We start from the raw sequence: 22,206 nt of genomic DNA on the forward strand, positions 1-22,206 counted from the left end.
GATAGATAATGTGCGCGCCTTCGCATCTTTTTCTGCAGCTGGCAGTTGGTATTTTGAGAGGGGGGGGGGGGGGGGGGGGTGCGTTTGACCCTTGGCGTCTTATCTTCGACCTCTGTGTTCAAACTGCGTCGCTGGTGAATTTGCGATCTTGTGAGCGCGCCGAGATGAGAAATGACGGAAACGCGTGGGGCCGCTGTGTCGTCTCCGTACGCCGTTATTGATCTCTCTTAGTTTGATACCAATAGCGTTTAGTTACCTTTGACTTGAGCTGCATTGTAGGTACAGAGGGCAAAACGCATGTCTAGAACGAGCGAACTGTCTGTTCCGCACCTCCCAAAGCCGCTGCGACCGGGAAGTCAAAAAATGACAACGAAATCCTATAAGTTTAACTGCACATGCTTACGTCCAGACTCCAGACCATTTTTAGCCGAATGTTATCTATAGATACCCCGTGTTCAGCCCGAAAAATGCCCAGAACGTGTTCTAGACTAGCGTTTTGCCCTCTATACTCTTATCAGTGAAGGGAGCAGTAGTAAATAGAAATGATGCGTTCACGCAACTGAATACTGCTGTAAAGAAAAAAGCAATGGCCTATGGACGCACCGTAGAAGTTCTTAATCCTGCTTAATGACATTCGTAGTATCAGGACAATGACTCTGGTAGTACAAAAGCCGGTCATGGCTGTTAAGGGTAGATAGCTGGCCTCCTTGGATTAGGAGGAAGTGCACAGCTTATTATTATTTCATTTGTTTCTGCCTCGCTGATGGAACAGACTTCAATGTATCCTCGTTCCAGCAGTTTCAGTATTAGTTGAAGCCTTGTGTGATGTGCACAGTAGCCTGTCAGCCACCCGTCGCGCCTCATGTATGCGATATTTCAGTGTTAATCCAAAGGCTGTTTTGTTTTACTGTTCATCAATGCAATCCTTTAAGCTGAGCCTCTGTGCAGCTTGTGTTCAATAGGCGGTAATGTGTGGGAGTATTGACATATTGCTCGTTCTTGTATACAGTTCGTATTGTAGCTGGAGAGTTAATGAAATATCGTTGAATTTTTTTTTCCCTGGGATGCGTTGTGCGAGAAGCTTGTTGGGTAAAGGTAGATTGAGGGAGGGGGGTTGGTAGTTGAAATGCTGGCTCTCGGTAATCATTGCCAGTAGGTAGCTGTGTATTAAAACTGTTTGCAGTGTTGTGAGCAACCCACATGAAGTATTTCACCATTTCCTGATTAGTTCACCTTGATAGGTGAAATGCACAGCACACCCATGTGCTGCGCAATGTCAGCACATGTTAAGAACCCCAGATGGTTGATATTAATCCATGTCACTCCACCACGGCATCCCAATTGCCTGCATCCAGCTCTAGGACTTTGCTTTTTGGTGCCATTGCTCTGAGAGTCAAAAGAAATGGCTAGCAGGTCTAAATGTTCTAAAGAAAGGGTTTGATCCCAGCTGCGGCGGTCTTATTCGATGGAGACAAAATGCTAGAGGCATGTGTACTGTGTGATGTCAGTGCACATTAAAAAACCTCAGGAGGTTGAAATTAACCGGCGCCGTCTACTACGGCATCCTTCATAGCTAGAGTTGCTTTGGGACGTTAAACTCTGTAAACGGACCGTAAACAAACTGCTCTTCTAATGACAGTAACATTATCCTTCTTGGTATTGAGCTTAAGGGACGCGTTGTTTGTTTATGTTTAGTGGCTTTCGCTTGGCCCCAATAATTCGTGCAGGCGTGGAAGAGGATATTTATAATTAAGTATTGTTTTGCATTCCAGTGTGTCAAGCACAGTCACGCGAGATGCAAGCGTGTCTCCGAACTGCTGTCGATTGTGTTTGGTGCTTGTGGAGATAGCGTGAAGAAAGTGCAGTGAAATTGCAGAGTAGCGCACAATGGCAGGGATAGCGGCAAAGCTGCTTATCGCAAAATGCACTCGTGGGTAGGAGATAGCATGGCGGACAGCCTCCATTCATGCTTTCTCTCTTATGGATTGCGCGTGTTTGTCGTGTAGAAATGCAAGGACATCCTTGCAACTGTGCAGCCAGTGTTTGGTCTTGGTAAAATTCGATTGTTTGGCCCTCTGTGGCTATGCTGGTGGTCGTTTGGCAGCGAAAGGTGCACTTAGTGGAGGGAAAAAGGGATTTTAAAAAATGGGAAGGGCATTTTTTTCCCCCCATCACTTGAATCAAACTCTTAACCTCAGTGATGACAAGTGCTCTATTGTCACCCGTTGTCAGTGTGGTCTGAGGACTACGCAGCGAGTTATGGAAAGGAAAATGATAGATTAACATTAAGAGCCCGAAAGAGTGCAGAGTGGGTGAGGGAACAAACGCGGGTTAATGGTATCCTAGTTGAAATCAGGAGGAAGAAAGGGGCTTGGGCAGGGCATGCAGTGCGAAGGCAAGATAACCGCTGGTCCTGAAGGGTAACGGAGTGGATTCCAAGAGAAGGCAAGCGCAGCAGGGGGCGGCAGAAAGTTAGGTGGGCAGATGAGATCAATAAGTTTGCGTGGATAGGGTGGCCGCAACTGGCAAAGGACAGGGTTAATGGGGGAGACACGGGAGAGGCGTTGGCCCTGCAGTGGGCGTAGTCAGACTTATGATTATGGCCTAGCCTCGGAGATCCACATGCAGAAGACTGACCTGACTTCGCTGTGTATCACCACGGCCAGTGGTGGGTTTGGTAATGCCTGTGCTTCATTTCTTAAGCTTTAAATTCTAGAGGCCCGTGTACCGTGCGATGTCAGGGCATGTTAAAGAACCCCAGGTGGTCGAAATTTCCGGAGCCCTCCACTACGGCCATAGCCTGGGTCACTTTGGGGCGTTAAGCCTCCATAAACTAAACTAACTTAAGCTTGTCTAGCTTATAAAGTTGGCGTTTTCAATGAATGCAACCTCCTTGCCACTGCCAGGTTCAATTTGAGCTTAAATGTTCCTTTAAGGTTAGAGGCTATGCATCTGGATATTTTTGCTAGTGGCAGTTATAGGGACTTCAGTAGGAGCGAGGTGGTCAGTTTTAGTTGTTCAAAGCCAGTGTGTTCGATTTTTTCTTAACTTTCTTCTCCTCTTTGCTGCATTAAGGGGCGCAGAACTCAAGTGCCGAAGTGTGCAGTTTGTCCTTCGCCTGACAGATGCACTCCATCTTTCCGCTTCTCATCTTACAGCGTAATGAGGCCAAGCGAGGAGAGGTGGTGGGCTTTGCACGACAGTCGTCCCTTTCTCTACTGCTCACGCATTCTAAACTTGCTAGCCTAGCTCCCACCAGCAGATTTACGAAGTGGGGCAAGAAATCTTGTGTGATTTTTTTTTAACCTTTAAGCGGAGTGCCAGCAGACAGACAGCTGTCTACCTATGTCTCTCGTATTTTTGTGTGCTGATAATTACTGAACAATCAGACAAACCACTGAGCCTGTCCTTATCTTTCTTTGATGGGCAAGATAGGCAAGTCCTTGGTTTTTCTACAAGTTTTTACAAGCACAGGTGAAGAATTCGACGCAGCTGATTTTGGTGGGGGAAAAAAAAAATGACAAATTTCTGAGCTTTTTCATTCAGTCAACTGTTTCGTAGTACTTCTTGAAGCAGTATTCAGTTCTAGTGCAATTTTTCTTATGCGTCAAAAAGACTTCGTAAGGCCTCAGGCCTTATGAAGTCATTCACGTTAATTTTTTCAAGTCATTTTTTTCTATGAAACCTGTGGCCCGAATGGCATGAAAGGGATGGCATTCAATTTCTAGAGTCATTCTGAGTGCAATCTTGCCACTTGTATGCATGGGAGACATTCATACAGCTTGCAACTTTTTTTGTTTGTTTTGACACCTATGCAGATAGGCATAATCATTTAAATAAGGGCCCTTATCTTGATGTAGCTGTAGGCCCTTTTTTTTTTTTTGGAAGGGTGGCCAGAAAATTTAACTGTGGCATGCATAAAATATAGAGAACTGTTTAAAGTAAAGGAAGCCGTTTGACAGATGTTGTGCGGGACTTAATTTCTACAAAGCGGCAGATATAGTGGATGACAGGGTGTTGGCGGACATTACTGGTGTTGAAACATAACGAAGTTATTTGCTACTAACAGCATGAAATGGCGTTTAATAACAAAGGTATTTTAGCACGCCCACTGCTTCAGTGTAAGCAGCTTTAGCCCTCACTACATTTTCCAGCTTTGGATGGAATCGGGTCCATTGTGAGAATGGGTTGATCTTGAAGGTGTTAAAAGCTTTCCAGTTTTTGGTTCAAGGGGTTGGGGGCTTCTTCTTGTTAGTACATGGGGGGAATGCTGGGCTTCTGCCACCCTCATAAGGGGGTGGTGGGATGGTGGGGCAGACAGGAAATGTGATGGCAGTTTTGAAGCAAAAGCTTTCTTCGGGGCGCTTGTGGTTTTCACCTTCAAGCAATTTAGAGGTCAAACCACAGTAGAGGCATGGTGTATTGCTGTGGTGCTACACCAAGGTGGCCCATAAGGTCATAGGTCAGGTCAAGGTCAAACAAAAAATTGCTGGTGGCTGATCTTTAGTTAAACCTGGTGTGTAAGTGAAAGCTTCATTCCCCTGGCTACTCTAAGAGTGCTGCTTGTGGTTTAAGCAGTGACGAGACTCATAGTTTGGCTTAGGGGAAGGAAGCTTTCGCTTACGTAAACACCAGATTTAACAAAAGATAAACCATCAGCAATTTTTTGCTGTGCCGTTACCTTGAGGTGCGCTATGCTCCTGCAAGTCAGGTTTGTTTTCAGTTTAAAGACAGCAGCAGTTGATGGTTACAGCATGAAGGTTTTATCCTGATCATCTGAAATTATTTTGGGAAGTGAAGATCAAAATAAAAGGCTTGTAGCATAAATTTTGGCAACCACTGTCATTTCTCAGCTGCTATAGTGTTTGTCTGCTTAGCATGATCCTGACTGGCCGTGAAAAGCCACACTTTTGGTGGTGGGAAAGTGCAGAACCTGTGTGCTGGGCTTCCAGTGCACTGTGATGTAGAACCTTTGGTGATAAAGGTTGAATGGACACCAAGGACAAGTTGATTGTTGTTGGTAAATTACCTGTGTTGGTAAATTACATTTTCTAGCTACGGAGACACGACTTGAACTGAAAATGTAGCTTTTACAAGCATTAAAAGGTTAAAAAAAATTATCTTAGGTTTAGCTCTGGTTAAACCAGGCAGGTTGCGTAAGCAGCGTGGAGCCTGGTGGAGCGCGGCTGAAACGGTTGCTATGGCAACGGCTTGAAACCTGGCGCAATATTTTTATTCTGTATTTTTTTTTTATTCTATTTATGAGACCTATGCATTCACTAGATGAGCCTTTATTCATGCTCAAACCCTGAGCCTTCGTGGCGGAGTGGTAGCGTCTCCGCCTCAAATGCCAAAGGCCGTGGTTCGATTCCCAGCCTCGACACAGTTTTTTTTTTTTAGTGGTGACGCCGTCAACCGTGGCCACCGCCAGGAGATATGCGATGGCTCGAAACCTGGCGCAGTATTGCTTATGCAATAAAAAATGTGGGCATTGTCGGCACTGTTTTTTGGGTGCGGATCCGTGAGGCTACCCCAGCAGCACAGATAACTGGCCCAATATCGGATTTATCATCAAAGGCCAGCCTTACATATGACCACAGTTAAGCCATCAATTTCCAATATTGGGCCGATTACCTGTGTTGCTTGGGTAATCTATACTGCCATTCACTTCAGAACTGTTACAATGGAGTCCTCTTTGGTGTCATCTCACTGGTTTGAATCTGGTGGCAGATAGATTCCTAAATTAAATTCTGTCAGCAGTAAAGTCATCTTTTCCTGCTGGACCAACATCAACCCACCCAGATGGAGGCATGGAGTTGATTTTTACTCAGAATGATAAATTTATGTTGTTTTCCAATCTGGAGCCTCCATCTACACTGTGTCCTGTGTGCTTTGCTTTGGCACGTCAAAGTCCACTGGTCATTGATCCTTGAAACTCTAGTCCTCTTTGAGGTCGATGACTCTGGTGGCAGATTCTTCAGTTAAACTTTTTCGGCAGTAAAGTCATCTTTTCCCAGCATCTTTTCCTGCTGGACCAACATCAATGTACCCAGATGGAGGCCCAGAGTTGATTTTACTCAGAGCCATAAATTTGTTTTCCTTTGTGTTTTTCAATCTGGAGCCTCCGTCTACACTGTGTCCTGTGTGCTTTTGCTGCTCATTGACCACTGCTCATTGACCCTTGAAACTCTTGCGTGTGTGTCTTGTCCAGGAGAGGGAGGCAGGTGAGGCCCTCCGTCATGGAGAGGCCCATGGGTGGTGGCACCACCACTGGTGGTGGTGGCAACTCGAGCGTGCCCAAGATCATGGTCTTCCGGCCCACGCTGGACGACATGCAGGACTTCTCCAGGTACCTCGAGTACATGGAGTCCCAGGGGGCCCACAAGGCGGGTCTGGCCAAGGTACTGTATCCTCAGATCCTTGTGTGGCCACAGAACACGGCACACGTTGGCACAGGAACACGCTTTTTTTTTCTTAATGCCTTTCCCGCGCAAACTGCTGTACGATTTTATTATAACCTATCACTTTGTCCTCTGTGCAAATTTCTCTTCAGAAGAGTTCTTGGGCTAGTTGGCATTCTTGATTTAAACTCATAGTAGTTTTTCAGCGCAATGGCACATGGCCAAAGAAAAGAAGTAGGAAGAGAAGAAGGACGAACACAAAAGGACGAACAGAGCGCTGTGTTCATCTTTCTCTTCAGAATTCTCTTCAGAGTTTATACATATGCAGTCTACCTCCCTTATTTTTCTTTTCCCTTGTGTAATGACCAAAAGCAAAAGGGCCTTAGGGTATATAAGTGCATAAATGCAACAAGCACTGCGGCCCACCAGCAACTTTTAATTTCATAGCTTAAGCTGGTGAGAACAAACAAATGACCATGTGCTAGTAGCTGCAGTGTGAAAGGGAACGCATGACCTGCATGGATTACACACCGAGTATGAGTGGGAAGCACACTTTTTCCATTGACCTAAATAGTTTTCTTCGGGAAGGTATTTTCAAAATCAGTGTAGGACTAACAGGATTTGTTCCTGTGTGCCAACTGACTGTTCCCTTTACTATTGGAAATACCTATACCTTCACATGTTTGTTCTTCACTTTTATACATCCCCTGTATTCTTTAGCTGTGCAAGCACTTTATGCTTCAAGTGTTGTGCCAACTATCCTGCGGCCACCAGTTGTTGGACTGTAGCTCGGTTTTGTTTGGAGCTCGAGTAGGCTAATAGTTTCAGCTTGCCTTCACTGCCCTTGACCCACGGGTGGATATCTGAAAGAAGTGCTGGTCAGAAGTGCTCATTTTTTCCAAGCAATAAATGCTGCACGGTTTCGTTGCTTGTGTTTCAATGTGAAAATAGAAGGCAACGTACCTGAGATGTGTCAAGAAAGTTGCACAAGGAACACTGCTAGAGAACAAAGTGCATTTCAGTGGCTGCCAGCATTATAGCAGTGGCTAGCCTCTGCAGAGGCTACACACATGCACCAGTGGAAGCTTACTCTTGAACCACTGGGTAGTTTGACAAAGGCAGAGTTGTAGTTTGTGTTCCGGTTCTGCCATGCTGCTTTTGCGGAAGCCTGCCCATTGTCCATTCTTTGTGTTTTGTACTGAACGATCGACCCGGGGTTTGTTTCTTTTTTTACGCGTCCAGATCATCCCACCCAAGGAGTGGATCCCGCGGAAAGGGGGCTACGACGACATCGTCATGACGATCCCCTCGCCCATCTCGCAAGTGGTGTCGGGTGGCCAGGGCCTGTACCAGCAGTACAACATCCAGAAGAAGGCCATGACAGTCAAGGAGTTCAGGCGGCTGGCCCAGAGTGACCGCTACAAGACGCCCTCCCACTTTGACTACGAGGACCTGGAGCGCAAGTACTGGAAGAACATCGCCTTCAACCCTCCCATCTACGGTGCTGATGTGTCCGGATCGCTGTACGACCCGGGTGTCAAGGTGAGCCAGGCCTAATGTACTGTTTCTTTAAGAGCGTTAGCTCTTACTCATTGCGTTTCGAGATTTCGTGGTGTCTGCTACCACTCGAGATCACAGCGCCATCTGGGGCAGCAACTAGAAAACAGCACATCTCGCATTGAGACTTGTAGCACCATCTACATTAGCATTGTAGAAACAACCACCCGCCGCGTGCATATCAATTCTAGTAAGCCAAACACCTAACGCTCATTACTTCAACGGCTTCCAGACGGTGGCGGCCTTTTTTTACAGTGATACCTGCTACCGTATTTACTCGAATCTGGGCCAGTCTCAGTTTCAAGCAGACACCCAAAAATTAAAAGGACAGAGGAGAAAAAAAAATTCTGTCGTCAAATGTAAGCTGGTCAAAAGAAAGAATTGACACTGCAAAACATAAATGGCATTTATTTGCCACAAAACTGCCTTGGTTCCCTAAGTGCCTTTCTGTGGGTCCGTTCAGGCCTTTCGACTTGGAGCGCAAACAAAAAGTGTGGTCAGGCTACCACATCCAATGATGAACATTGTTATCGGTGCCACAGCCGTGCCCGGCTTGGATTCTGCTCTGCTATGAGCACAACTTTCTAATTGAAGGCAGAGTTAGGACAAGCGATGAATGTGCTCATGCTTCCCATCGAGACATTGCACGAACAGTGAGCGTGCTCAAAATGGTGGACAGTCACCCTTGCTTCTCTTGGCTACTGCTTCGAGTAGCAATGGCTACAGTGCTGTCATCTGATGGAGACTCATGGCAGCACTGCCTGCTCGCTATTTTTACAGTTTTGAGGCTTTGTCGTCGTGTTTTATGAATTAGCTATAAATCCTCGAATCTAGGCCGACCTAAGGATTTCATACCTTATGTTCTTAGAAGAACTGTCGGCCTAGATTAGATTAAATACGGTAATGGCACAAACCTCTGAGTCCTTGTTGTTGGTGTAGATGTCTGTAGTACGGTGAAGTGTGAGGATGAGCAAGAGGGGAGGGGCAGTTTGATAGGATAGCTGGTACTGTGTACTTTGTGTGTGATGGTGCCTCCTTTACTGGCGTGTGCAGTAGCTATTGTTGGGCTGTTGCTTTGTGCGGCTGTGTGTAAACGTTTGTCAGTCTTTTCTTTGTACTGTTTGGCCAGCTTCACCACAACACCATGTTCCCATCAAATGTCAGAACACTCATCTTTGAAGCAAAGGATGCAGATGCACTGTGTGTGCTTTGTGATGTAGATAATGTTTTTGTGGTTGTGCTGCGGAGCACCTGCCAGGCACTGACATGATCGTTCTGTACCATATTGGTCAGGCTAGTATCCAGTGATGCCTTTAGGTGTGGACAGTATGCGGCATGATGATACCGACATTACTTTGAGAGGAGGATCTATTCAGGGCAACATTTGGCTTGAGTGGTTGTAGCGGTTTGTCAGATTTGGAGTAAACACTAAATACCGATGCACTTCTCAGATTTCCATTTGGTCTGTTCAGAACATTGTGACCGAGAGTCCCATAAGAATTCTTACTGCTAGAAGCACTTTTATCTGGCACTTTCTTATTATTTTCCTTTATCAAAATGCAACCAGTGTTTCTGTAAACTGAACCTGCGGTCGAGCACCTGACTGCAGAATTTCCTAGCCACTAGTGTACCATGGTGGGTGCAAGAGCCAGGCCGTAAGGCACTTCGGTGGAACAGCGCTTTACAGAACACAGGTGCTCAGGACTGAAGGAATTTGATCTAATATCTAACAATTTTTAGAGATATGATCTGGTATCATCCTTTCTCGTTTTTATGTTCGTGTCGTTTCTTTGGGTCTTGCACAGGTTGTGCTGAATCTAACTTGTTGCTTGAACTAGGCGAGCACCTGATGCATTGAAATTTTTGGCTACTAGAATCTCAGCCTTGCACGATGTTTAGGACAAGTGAAAAAAAAAGGAGCGTCAGGGGTGTACTGTATTCACAAAGTTAAATTCTACACGAGAAGAATGTCTGTTTAAGCCGTGCTCTCTGCCGTGGCTGTGCACCTTGTGAACGGCTATGTTGTCTTTGATGTCGATTCCTTCAGGAGTTCAACATCAACCACCTGAACACCATCCTGGACCTGGTGGGCCAGGACTATGGCATCAAGATCGAGGGGGTCAACACGGCCTACCTCTACTTTGGCATGTGGAAGACGACCTTTGCGTGGCACACGGAGGACATGGACCTCTACTCCATCAACTACCTGCACTTTGGGGCGCCCAAGTCGTGGTACTGCGTCCCTCCGGAGCACGGCCGCCGGCTGGAGCGCCTGGCCGCGGGCTTCTTCCACTCCACGGCCCAGGAGTGCTCCGCCTTCCTGCGCCACAAGATGACCGTCATCTCCCCCCAGATCCTGCGGCAGTACTCCATCCCCTACAACAAGGTGGGTGCACCCTTGGTCGTCCGCAAAACTTCTTGGGGAAGCTGTCTTGCGCAACAGGGAAGAAGCTAACTCCACTCTTGCTAATGCAGTGTGTGCCAGAAATTTCTTCTAGTTGTGTGCAGTTTGATTTATGATGTTTGGCTTTATCAAACCTGAGTGATAGGGCCACAGTAGACAACTGTGTCCCTCCAGTGATGAGGACTACACTGAATGTCAGTGCATGTGGTGACTGGGGTATTGCTTGCATTGTTTGTTTCAGATCACCCAGGAGCCTGGGGAATTCATGATCACCTTCCCGTACGGGTATCATGCGGGCTTCAACCATGGCTTCAACTGTGCAGAGTCCACCAACTTCGCTCTGCCCCGCTGGATCGAGTACGGCAAACGGGCCTCTCAGGTGAGGCTGATGCTTTTACTGGCTGGGTTCATTTCGGGTTTTCCTTTTTCTCTTTAATGCTAGGTTACACTAGATCCTTCAACTGAGATCGGAGTTCAGTTATGCATCTCATACCTGCGGGCTTCAAAAAGCAGATCCTTGGTCAGATTTCTTCCTGCAGTTCCTGATGTCGGCAAAGATCTCCCACTTTTTGTCACCTTTGCTTGCAAAATGTCCTGAGCATCATTCCTGCTGCTGTTTTGATAGCGTGTGCAGTGTTTTTATTTGTGTGGGTTTGTAGTTGTACCCCATTGAAACAAAACATACTGCAATGAACAACAGATGTAAAAGTGCCCATGCTTGTTGGCCTCTCATATCTGAGATCAAAATGTGCTGCCTGCATTGGGCCTGCGCTATGGAGTCCAGTGGCATTTTCCTATGTGCCTTTAACTCCCTGCGGTGACCCGGAAACGTTGAGGACTCGGGATCAAATCCAGGCACTAGCAGCTGCATTTCAGTGGTGGCTAAATGCAATTACAGTCGACGACCGATCTTTCGGACTCTCTAGGGGCCGCGAAAACGACCGAAAAATCGGGCAGTCCGGAAAATCAAATTTCACCGAAAAAATCACGAACTTATTACCGTATTTACACGATTGTAAGTCAACTCGAATGTAAGTCGACCCCCCCACATCACAATTGTGAAAAAAAAAAAAACTTGAGGTCATTTAAACTTGGCCTTTATTAGTAGAACTAGAACGCGACAGTACTATCCTGTGGCCTCCGCTGATCACCAGCCGCTATCGTCTGCCGCACGCGGGAGTGCCCGTGGGCACATTCCAAAACAAAAATGTCTTAGTCACTGGGCTACTCGTCCACACTTGCGCCATCGTCCTCGCTAGCGCTGCCGTCGTCATGTCATCATCGCTGCTGCAGTCCCACAGCTCGTCGTTCTAGCATCGTCATGCAGTGAAATCCTGCACTTCGCAAAAAGCCACATCATGACATCGCGAGGAACAGCTGAAAATTTTGCCTCATTGTAGCTGCCACTCCTGTATCACTCGGTGCGAAGGTCGAACTTGCGGCCCGGCGCGCAGTTCGTTTCTTCGGCATAAAGAATGACAGACATCTTGAATGCAGCCGCGAACCAGCGCCGGTCGCTTAAGGCCGATTCACACGACGGACCGTTCGCCCGCGGCCCGCGCACTACGTGTGCATACGTCAGCACTTTGAGGGGCGCGCTGTCGGCCGCCATCCATCCATGCATCCAGCGCGCCTCTCAAAGTGCTGACGTATGCACACGTAGTGCGCGGGCCGCGGGCGAACGGTCCGTCGTGTGAATCGGCCTTTATCAGACCTGGAGCACAAATGACGAATGACGAAGCACTACATTAAAAACTTGTGAAACGCGCCCGGCAGTAGTCGAATGCGTCAGAGCCAGAGAGAAATTACGCGTGAGCGGCGTCGGCTCTTCCGTCGGCTACCGACACTCCCTGGTGCCGCTGTGGTTCGGAGGGGGGGTGCCGCCACGATTGGAACAGCAGCCTTTCCATCAACTACCGACGCTCCCTTCGGCGCCGAGTGCGCGGTTGAAAGTAAACAAAAAAAATTAAGAGACCGCGAAGGCGTTATCGGGCCGCCGCCGCTTATCAGCATACGCAATCTGCGGCCACGTGTGGGGAGTGGGTTGGTGCTGGTTTGCTTCTTATCGACAGCCACCATCAGCGGGCCGCCTCGCGCGGGGCGGGGATGCCGGTTCTGCGCGTTGACATAGCTGCTCAAGGCAAGAACGATGCGACGGAGCCGCGCAGCAAAAAATGCAACCACGCTTGTCTCGTTTGTCTCGCCTTTATTTATAGTGTGATGCTTTGGTTTCGATTGTAAGTCGACCCCCCCACTTCGGATTTTCAAATTTTGAAAAATGGGTCGACTTACAATCGTGTAAATACGGTACCACTATGCCGGAGAAAGCGGCCAATTGTATTGCACACATTCTAAAGCTCCTCATGACTATATTTCGCCGTGCGAAACACCGTATAAACACGTATAAGGGCCGCACTTTTTTTTTTCCAGATTCGAGGGCCAATTTTCGGGGTGCGGCCCATACGCGCGATATGCGAAAAAAAAAAAAAATTTTAAGTAAAAACACACCAACCATGGAATGAGCGACATTTATTCTACATTCAATCGTCACTCGCGAAGTATTTAGACTCCTGAGCTGGTGCTGCGCTCTGGTGCACGCTCATGCCAAAAGAAGCCGCGCAGCATGTCCGCTGTCAACGCGTAGCCGTTGTTCCAAAATTCCATCACATAGAGGAGCAGCTCTTCTTCCAGTTCAGGAAACTCGCACGGCTTGACTCGGAAAGCGCGCTTTTTGCAGCTTGTGTTTCTCTTTTGGTTGCACCATCATCGGACGCACTTCTCGGCCACGTCGAATTTCCCGCCCGCCGCACGCTTACCGACCGCGTTCGAGAGCTAACTCCCAGCCGTGTAGCTTAAGGTGCTTGCCCATCGTGCTAAAACTGTGAAGCTCGGCAGCAGCACACGAAAGCCACTATCACGGCGAACGCGCTAACACGCATGCTGACACGCCACGAAAGGCTGGAGCTGGCGATACTGATGCCGATGTGAACAGCGGAAAATCGCGACCGAGAAAAATGTTGATGATAATGATCACGGCACCATCCATAGACGGCACTTGGAAGCTCCGGTGCGCGCGCGTGGCCTCCGCGAACGGCGCAGCGCCGGAGCAGATCGCGGCCGCGATAAGATCTGGCGGCGCACCGCGCGCTTCGATCGCGGAAGCCACGGCGTGCGCGTAGCCTCCGCGATCGTATTCGCGTTCCGTGTTCGGGACTAAAGACTCGGCACAGATGAGTTCCGTGAACTCAGACTACGGTTCAAGTTCGTGCGGCGGAAGACATTCAAGGACAGTACGAATTCGAAAACATGCGAGCGCAATGTGCCGACTCGCGCAGAATTTCAGCATCGCAAGAGGCTCCCTTTAAGCTTGAATTTCGTTTTGTTTGATCAAGTTTTCGATATCTCCTGCAGTCTGAATTAATGAGGTTCCACTGTACACATTATATGGCGGCTTGGGTACTGGCGGCGAGTGCGAATGAGGTCCGAAAAATCGAGTGGTCAGTTGCGGTGCGTCCGAAATTTCAAGCGCTCTTACACATTGGCTCTATGGGCCATGTCGCGGTGCCGCGAAAAAGTCCGAATAATCAAGCATGTCCGAAAAATCAGGCGTCCGAATTTTCGGTCGTCGACTGTAATTTCTGCGGGCCGTGTGATGTCAATGCACACTACAGGAACCTGTGTAGTTGAAACTCTGTAGCAGTAACTTTTCATACCCCATGTGCAGCCTTGGTGGATCAAGCCTCACATATCACTTTGCACTCATTGCAAGTTACTTTAGTTGATTGAGACTGGAAAGCCAACACTTCTTCTTACATGGCTGACTTCGTGGTTTGCTGAATGGGACTGATACGGCATGCTACTGTAACAAACACCCATTGTTCATTTGAGTCTACCGTAACAAGACTGGCATGCACATTGGCTGGTCTGGCTTGTTCGCTGTGCCCCGTGGCATAGCACCGGGGTGGGTTGAGTTTGTGTCTGTGTTTGTGGCGGCGGATTTCGCACCGCGACTGGGCTGGACTTTGCCCTCGGCAATCCGTGGAAGACTTGTGGACTAACCCTTCCTCCTTCCCCCTCCGTGCAGTGCCTGTGCCGCCAGGACTGTGTCAAGATCAGCATGGACCTCTTTGTGAAGAAGTTCCAGCCCGAGCGGTATGAGCTGTGGCTGGCCGGCCAGGACGTCGGGTGCCACCCGGAGGACCCCACGAGCAAGGTGGCTGCCCGGGCGCCCACCCACCTCGAGATGGCCATGCTGCGCTCCCTGTGAGTGACCTGCCGTGCTTTGCTTAGGGTGCGGTCGGTGGGCGACTGTGCTGCGAGGTTGGCTGTGCACCACTGGGCGTCTCGTTGCTGGGGGAGCTGGAATAAGTGTTAGCGGAATTGGTTTTCTAATGGCCAAGAAGTCTTTCCTGGTTCTTCGGTAAAAGTGGCTGTGAAGAATAGAGGACAAGAAAGGGCCCAGCTGTGGTCACGTGCTATCTTTGGTGGTTTTGCAGTACAGTAGCACCCCCGTATCGTACGTATAACGTATAACGCTCCTCAAGCACTACGTACTGACACGCAGCCCGCACATCACTGATGTTGCAACTGCCAGTCGTGCAGTACGCAGCGCGAGCGGTGAGCTGTGGTGCTCTGACATAAACAAGTTCTGTCAGCTGTAAACAGATATGTGCGAATGCCAATCCATATGCCTTTGCATACGGATTTTGTCGATTTTGGGTGATAGGAATATTTTTCACGGCTCCATGAAATTGATATTGAAATTCATATTGAAATTCTGCTGTATTCATGGAGGTTAAGCCTAAAGTGATAACCTTCATATTGATTCTGAACGCACACTCCGCTTGAGGCCAGGTTGCTCTGCATATTCTGTGGTGCAGCTTTAGGGGAGACTATCAGAGGGTAGCCCAAGATCCTTCGATAGGCTACGAAAAAAAAAAAAAGCTCACTGTCAGTAACATTGTGTTGCTGACAGCTTTCAGAGTCCAGAGTGTTTTGCCTTAAGCATCTTTGGACCTTTTGCATCCTTTGCAATGGCAACATATTCTTCATCCCATCTGACTACATCTTCTCACGTGCATAACTTCCAGAGGCCCATGTTCTGTGCGATGTCAGTGCACGTTGAAGAACCCCAGGTGGTCGAAATTTCCGGAGCCCTTCACTCCGGCGTCCCTCATAGCCTGAGTTGCTTTGGGACGTTGAGCACCCAGAAACAAACCAATCAATCACGTGCATAACTGTTTTTACGACCTCTTTCGCCAGCATCGGTGTGAGTGTTCCTGTTTGGTTTGCCTTGTCTCGGGGTTGGTGGCAGGATCAAGTCCAAGTCCAAGCGGCACCCCATTCTGGACAAGGGCTGCCTCATACCGGAAGAGGACACCGTGGGTGGGGGTGGGGACACGGACGGCACAGAGATCTACGACCCGGAGGATGAGGAGGGCGACGAGGAGCCCAAGAAGGCACGGCGACCCTCCAAGGGGTCGCTGGCCAAGCGCAAGGGTCCCCTCAAGGGGGGACAGGGTGGCAGCGAGAAGGCCAAGCGGCCCCGCCGGCCCCGCACCAGCAGCACCAACAGCAGCGATGCTTCCCCCACCAAGGGGGCCGGCAACCCTAGCCAGTACAGCAGCTTGGTGCAGGTGAGCTGGGGGCTGTGGGCTAGGGTGTTGGGGGTTGGGGAGCTGGGGTGTTGGGGGCTGGGGTGTTGGGGGGGTTGGGGTGGGAAATGACCAGTTCCCATAAAGAACTTCCCATATGGAAGCCCTGTCAAAATTTGGTGCTGTGGTTGGCTGGAAATTTGGATGCTAACAGACGGTCGTGCTACATGGGGCATTAATTAACCTCTGCGAAGTAACCTCGGGTGAATAGCAAAGTCTTGAGGCAGTTTTGCGACTGGTACTATCCTAGAGCTTTGTGAGAACGCGAGAAGCCGACTGAAAACTTCCTCCATCCCTGTCATCCTGTCTTGTTGGTTTCATTTTGTGTTAATAATGGCTTCTTCTGAGCACCTAAAAGTGTGCAGGGCCGTCACAGGCCAGCTATTTTCTATTTCAGAGGAGGGAAAAAAAAGTGCATTCGCAAGTGGATTGATAATTAAAGAATGCGGAACAAAGGTGCCTCATGGTCAGTGAAAATGTAGGGCGTCGCGTGGGTGCATTGCACTGAGCCTGTGTGTACTACATCCTGCAGGATGCCAGGAATTGCGACGAGGGCAATCTTGGAGATAGCGAGACAGCAGATGTGAGTAAAGATACTTGGATGGGTGGTGATGGATGAATGGAGAAGGCCAGCGGTTTACTATTTGAGCTGGTGGTACAGTCGAGCCCACTTATGACGGCCGCAGATATAACAAACACTCGCTTATTACAAACGGGCGCGATGCTACCGTCAAAAATATGTATAAGGGCAATGGCAGTCGACCCGCGCGAGGAAGGGGCATCATCAAAAGTGAAGCTATTGATGCATGCTCGTGGATCTACTAAGAGCAGACAGAGATTTGAGAATTCTGAATTCTTTGCTGGCCATGCTGGTCATGTGGTATGCATTGCTTGCCCAGTCGGCTCCATCTTTTACTACAGTGTACAGGCAGCGTCGGACGGTGCAAGTGACGCACTCTGTGCCACGAGCGTTGCGCTACTTTCGTTTCTGCATGAACCCATGAACAACAGATGAAGCTCGAGAACACGTGACCAGACGCATGTAGATTTGGGGCAACACTTCTTTGATACATAGCTGGCCAGACGTTTCCTTCGGATGGCTGCGTTCCTGTGGACCACAAAACCGCAGAGGCACGTGCACTGATGAAGTGAACACCAGTTATGAGCACTGCCCTACTGCCAGGCCAACCTGCCACGATGTGCCGTGGACGCTTAAACCAGGATTAGTTATATCGCATCCCTAAATTTGATAGTTGGCTGCAGGGGCCTCAGCGAGGATTAAATGACCGCCCTAGAGAGCCTGGAAAGAGCCATGGCAGGCTATGCTTTGCACATGTAGGCACGTATAGCACGGTTTTGTAAGAAATAAAGGCCACTTTTGAGGGCCTTAGCATCTTTGGCTGCTATATGGACAGTTCACTTACTTCAAACTTTGGATATAACGAACGCAATCGCATGACCGTCAGGTTTGTTATAAGTGGGCTCGACTGTATAAGAAAAGGCATTGTTGTCTTCTTGGTTAGTGTTGGAGTTTGCAATTTTTCGATGCAGCACATGTTTCTGTCACCTTTCTGTCTGGAAGAAAAAAAAAGTGCTTGTTCTCTTTGTTGAAGAGCAACCTTTGGTGAATGGGATATGGTGCTTGTGGAAGGCACATTCACACTTGGGAATTCGGTGGCGAGAGCAAGTGGAATCCGCTGCCGCGACAGAGATTCTGCTGGAATACCCAGCGGAAAGCCCGATCGGTCCAGGACCGAATTCTGCCGTCTGAAGAAATTCCGCTGATTCTCATCGGCCAATAGGGCGTCGAGTACGAAGTTGCGTTCCCATGGCAACAAACATGGCGGCGCCCTTCAATGGATGACTCCTCGCTTCGGACTGGATTCGTCGTCGTTGCTGCCTTCTTCAGCGCGTTCACTGGCCGTAAATGAGCCACCGGTCTTTCGCTTCATCTCCTATTGCCCATAGAAAAACGTACGATTAGTAAATTTGCTTCACTTTTTTTTATTTACAGTTACAATTCTGCCCCTAGTCTTAAGAGGGGTGTTGGTTTGTTGACAGTAACGGTTCCCGTCCTAACCACCAGATGCGCCACTAGGCTAAATGTCGTCGTACTTCTGTTTTAAAAGTGAAAATGTTAGAAATGGCTTAACGTCCAGCAAAATGGCTGCATTTTAGCATACGTAAGCACGCACACGGTTATGGCATATAGACAGCATCGATTAACCTCTCTTATCTCAGTATGCCTTGAGCAGACGACACACAGATGGCGAGTGGAGACGTGGTGGCCAGCAAGTGTGAACGAGGCAGCATTTCGGCGGCGGCGGATTTCGCTGGCCCTCGCCGCCGAAATGCCCAGGTGTGAACGCGCCAGTAGAAGTGCCCATTTAAAAGCCACGGTGTGGTTGAAACATGTTCCATGTTTGGCACTAGCATGAGCGCCAGAGGTGGTTCGGAAACGGTTGTCTGGGTGCTGTGAGCAGTGTGGGAATTGGTCCATTTTCACGTCCGTTCGTGTGTGCTGCGCTGCGAGCTCATCCCAGAGACCGGTGACAGAGACCCTCTCTCCTTTGCAGGAGCTGAGTGTTGTGGTTGAGCCCCTGACACACGCGGGACCCCCCAAGCTGGAGCCACTCAAGGCGTCCCCAGCCGTGGCTCCCGCCTCGTCTTCGGAGGAGGCCCCCCAGCCACCCCCTGAGGGCGACAGCACGTTCAACCGCGGCACTGAGCTGCCCGCTCTGGTGAGTCTCGCCTCTAGGGGTGGCAGCAGAACGACAGTTGTTGCGTGATTGTCTTTTCCCGTGGCCACGATTACGGACAGTTGTTTACGGAATTATTCGATTACGGAACAGTTGTTTACGGAATTCTTCGTTTTGCTTCCTTGGCCCCTGTGTTGCTCAGCTGGCGATTTGCATTGCATGTGCAGCTGTCATGAATGCCTTGCCGAGTCACAGCCCACAGAACCCGAGAAACCAAGACGGGAACATTTCTCGTGATTCAGTGCTGCGGAACTTGAAATAACCCTCATCCTTTGAAAACCATGGTTGAGCCTATAGCGGAGTGACAAGGGTTGTCAGTGTGCACTGGGGTGTGCTGCTCATGGCTTGGGTGCTCAGGGCCTCAGGGACTAACAGGTATGGACAGGATAGGCTCATTATACCTCGCAGAGCGGCGTCCTGTGTTACTTGTGTTCATAGAAGCCTTGGGTTGCTGGGTGGCCTCAGTTTGGCATAGGAGCAGGCAGGCACGACGAAACGTGGCACAGCTCTGAGGACAGTGTGATGGGGTGGCAAATGTTGTGCATGCCTCTTTGCCGTACCTGCTTTGTTGGTTGCTGCTCAAGCTGGTTTGCTCACCCTTAACCCTTTGCGGTCGAGGAGTTGTACCACCCCTTTTGTGGCTGCTGAGCGGGGAACCATTTCACAAATTTCAGGCACCGTGAAGAAGCCCCCCCCCTCCCCCTGCGGAGTACAGATGCTTAGCGGAAGATCTGCTCGGGCTGCATTCCCACAGCTGTCGACCTTTCAGCGTTGATCTGACTTTTTGTTTGAGTGCCCAGAGCATTTCCTTGGGCAGAGGCCGTGGTGTTTGCTACGTGCTTTGTGGTGAAACCTTCCTTTTCACCCTTTGCTTCCATTTTTCACCCTTTGATTCCAAAGGGACTCCATTGTTCATCCTCACAGGAATCACTTTTACTGTCACTGAACCTCATCCGAGGTGATTCCGCAAAGCATGAGTTTTTGAAGATGCCACATGGCTGTGCCATGATACTTATTTATGTTCTCTAGTCGACCCTGTGTTTTTCCCTGGGGCACAAATAAAAACCGAGGGAAGAAAGTGTTCAGTGAGCTGTTATGTACAGGTGCAATAAAACTTATATGTGGGCATATTATAAACGTTGCCATTTTCTTTTTATTGTTAGACTAATGCAGGTAATTAGTAAGCATGGATCACTGCATGAAATCTCCGTGTGCCTAGTAAACGAATAGCAGAACTACTCTGGTGTAGTTTCGGTTTCAGCGGGTAAGCAGTAGCTATGACGTCACATGTAGTAAGGTCACATGACGGTTGCAAAACTGCAATATAAGGTCCGTTCGATTCGCCTGCACTACGTGAGGTGGTTCTCGCGGTGCTGCACTTCGCCATTCGTTTCAGTGGCGCAAGATGGCGCCGTCTGCACGACGCCATTCGTTTCAAAAAAAGTGCAGACGTTGTGGAAGTCTAGGTCGGGAAAGTTTAGCAAAACTGTGCACCTCCTGAGCGGTCAGTGCCGAAATGGTGCAGCTGCAGCCGCCATGGAAGCGGACGACGACTTGCACGACGATGGCTTGCTTGCGCTTTGCGATAAACTGCGGAGATACTCAAATGATTCCACTCCTCGATGAGAACGGTGACCCTGATGGAAAGTGATTGGCCAACCGAGAAGGCGGCGATGGAGGTGAGGACTGCGGCCCTCGCTGGCACGTACCTTGCATCTCTTGCCCACCGTGCTTGTCGACGGACCTGTAAAGTTATAACAGTACTCGAAGCCGGTTATGTTAACTAAAAAGTACACACGTGCATGCATCATTATGCACGTTGTTGCAACAATCGCTCGACATGCAAGTCGGCGCGCGCACCTCAGTCGTGTTGAGTAAAAGAACACACGTGCGTTTCGCTTAGCTGCCGCGAGGTTGCATCGAGGCTGACACATGGCAACACCTCGCTGCTATGATGTGCTGTTTGAAAATTCTTCACTCAGTTCGGGATGTTCGCGGCTGTTGGTGGGCGCCACGCTGGTGGCTACAATTTGGTGGCGACGCCAAGGATAGCAGACGACGCACTCGACCATTCGTTTTGGAAGCAGCCAGTGCCAAGCTGCACTTGAAATGCAGGAACTGGTGGCACCGCCTTGGAACTTTACAGAACTGGTGCAGGGAGTGCAGGCGAATCGAACGGACCTATAATTGCTGTTTGCTCACTCGCCATCTATCTGGCTTCTTGGGTTGACAAGCATAAGGGTTGGAGCAGATTAAAATGCCGAAACAGCAGTTGTGTCTATGTTTACTAATGAAAGTAAACAAATCTGCTGTCTCCACCCCTTTAAGGGCGAGAAAAGCAAGCCAGAGACGGGTGTTTTTAACTGGGGCATCTCGTCTTATGACTGCAAAGGGTTAATTAAAGTCCCCAAAGTTGGGCCGCGCGCCATCTTTCCGGGCGGTGGCGTTGTTTCCTAAGCGGCCATGCCTCGCCGCCGCTGCTGTTGTGGCTTCCCAGAGCCTGGGCGACCAGTGGTCCCTGATGACGCCCGTGGGAACGCTCTCCGCACCCCCCACCCATTCGGCACAGTACCCCTCGTCGGAGAGCGTGCTTCCCTCCCTGAAGGTGGGCCTTCACGTGACTTGCGAGACTCGACCGAGTCAATACTGTCCACTGCAGCCAGCTGCTTGGCCTCTCTCGGCATCCTGTTCCTGCGGGGACTGCCGTCGAGAGTAAAGGTTAAACTGCGTGAAAGGCCCACGAAATTGTGGTACAGAAAAGAAATTGCTTGGGAATGATGGGAAGAGAGGCAGCGGCTTCTGCAACCTTTAATGGCTGACGGTCTTGGGCTGCGATGGCATTTCTAGGAAACTTGGTTGCGGTGCTCGGCTGCTGACCCGAAAGACACGGGTTCGATCCCGGCCGCGGCGGACAAATTTCGATGCAGGCGAAATTCTAGAGGCCCGTGTACTGTGCGATGTCAGTACACGTTAAAGAACCCCAGGTGGTCGAAATTTCCGTAGCTCTTCACTACGGCGTGTGTCGTAGCCTGAGTCGCTTTGGGACGTTAAACCCCATAAACCTAGACCAACTGTTTTTAGGAAACTGGGATGTAACATGTCGTAGTGATTCTCTTGTTGCCCGGTGAAGTTTGCATCAGAAGCTGCTCCCCTGTATCACCTTTCGTTAGCATTGTGCAATGATTTGACTATTGCAAAAGCAGTTGAAATCTTTGTTATGTGTAGCTTAGTTAAAAACTAGTTGGTATAATCATTACTTGGATGAGTCTGTTTGAACTAGACTAATGTTTGAACTAGACTAATTCCCTAATCTGATTAGGTAACCAAAGCCTTGTGTGGAGGGTGCACGTCTCTAGAAGAAAATCTTAATGTTGCCTAGAAATGCTATCGCACATAAACCTGCACTTAGCGAATATTAACGCAAAATGTAG

The 22,206-nt window shown here is 49.2% G+C and overlaps 1 protein-coding gene across 6 annotated transcripts in view; it reads left to right on the forward strand.

Moving 5' to 3' along the window:
- LOC149366610 (lysine-specific demethylase 4A-like) overlaps positions 1-22,206 on the forward strand; it is a 54,995-nt gene that overhangs the window by 2,374 nt on the left and 30,415 nt on the right. For 3 of the 6 annotated variants that reach the window (XM_089551481.1, XM_089551517.1, XM_089551489.1), the window contains exons 2-10: positions 6,212-6,401; positions 7,644-7,943; positions 10,006-10,344; positions 10,604-10,741; positions 14,447-14,625; positions 15,677-15,998; positions 16,549-16,599; positions 18,593-18,757; positions 21,273-21,380. In XM_089551481.1, coding sequence (XP_089407607.1) covers positions 6,240-6,401; positions 7,644-7,943; positions 10,006-10,344; positions 10,604-10,741; positions 14,447-14,625; positions 15,677-15,998; positions 16,549-16,599; positions 18,593-18,757; positions 21,273-21,380 — 1,764 coding nt within the window. In that variant the 5' untranslated portion in view covers positions 6,212-6,239. The remainder of the gene's footprint in view (positions 1-6,211; positions 6,402-7,643; positions 7,944-10,005; positions 10,345-10,603; positions 10,742-14,446; positions 14,626-15,676; positions 15,999-16,548; positions 16,600-18,592; positions 18,758-21,272; positions 21,381-22,206) is intronic. The other 3 variants (XM_089551508.1, XM_089551498.1, XM_089551525.1) reach the window with 3 other exon arrangements.

The sequence above is a fragment of the Amblyomma mixtum genome, chromosome 1, assembly GCF_055824585.1.
Source record: "Amblyomma mixtum isolate Tamu chromosome 1, ASM5582458v1, whole genome shotgun sequence".
NCBI lineage: Eukaryota > Metazoa > Arthropoda > Arachnida > Ixodida > Ixodidae > Amblyomma > Amblyomma mixtum.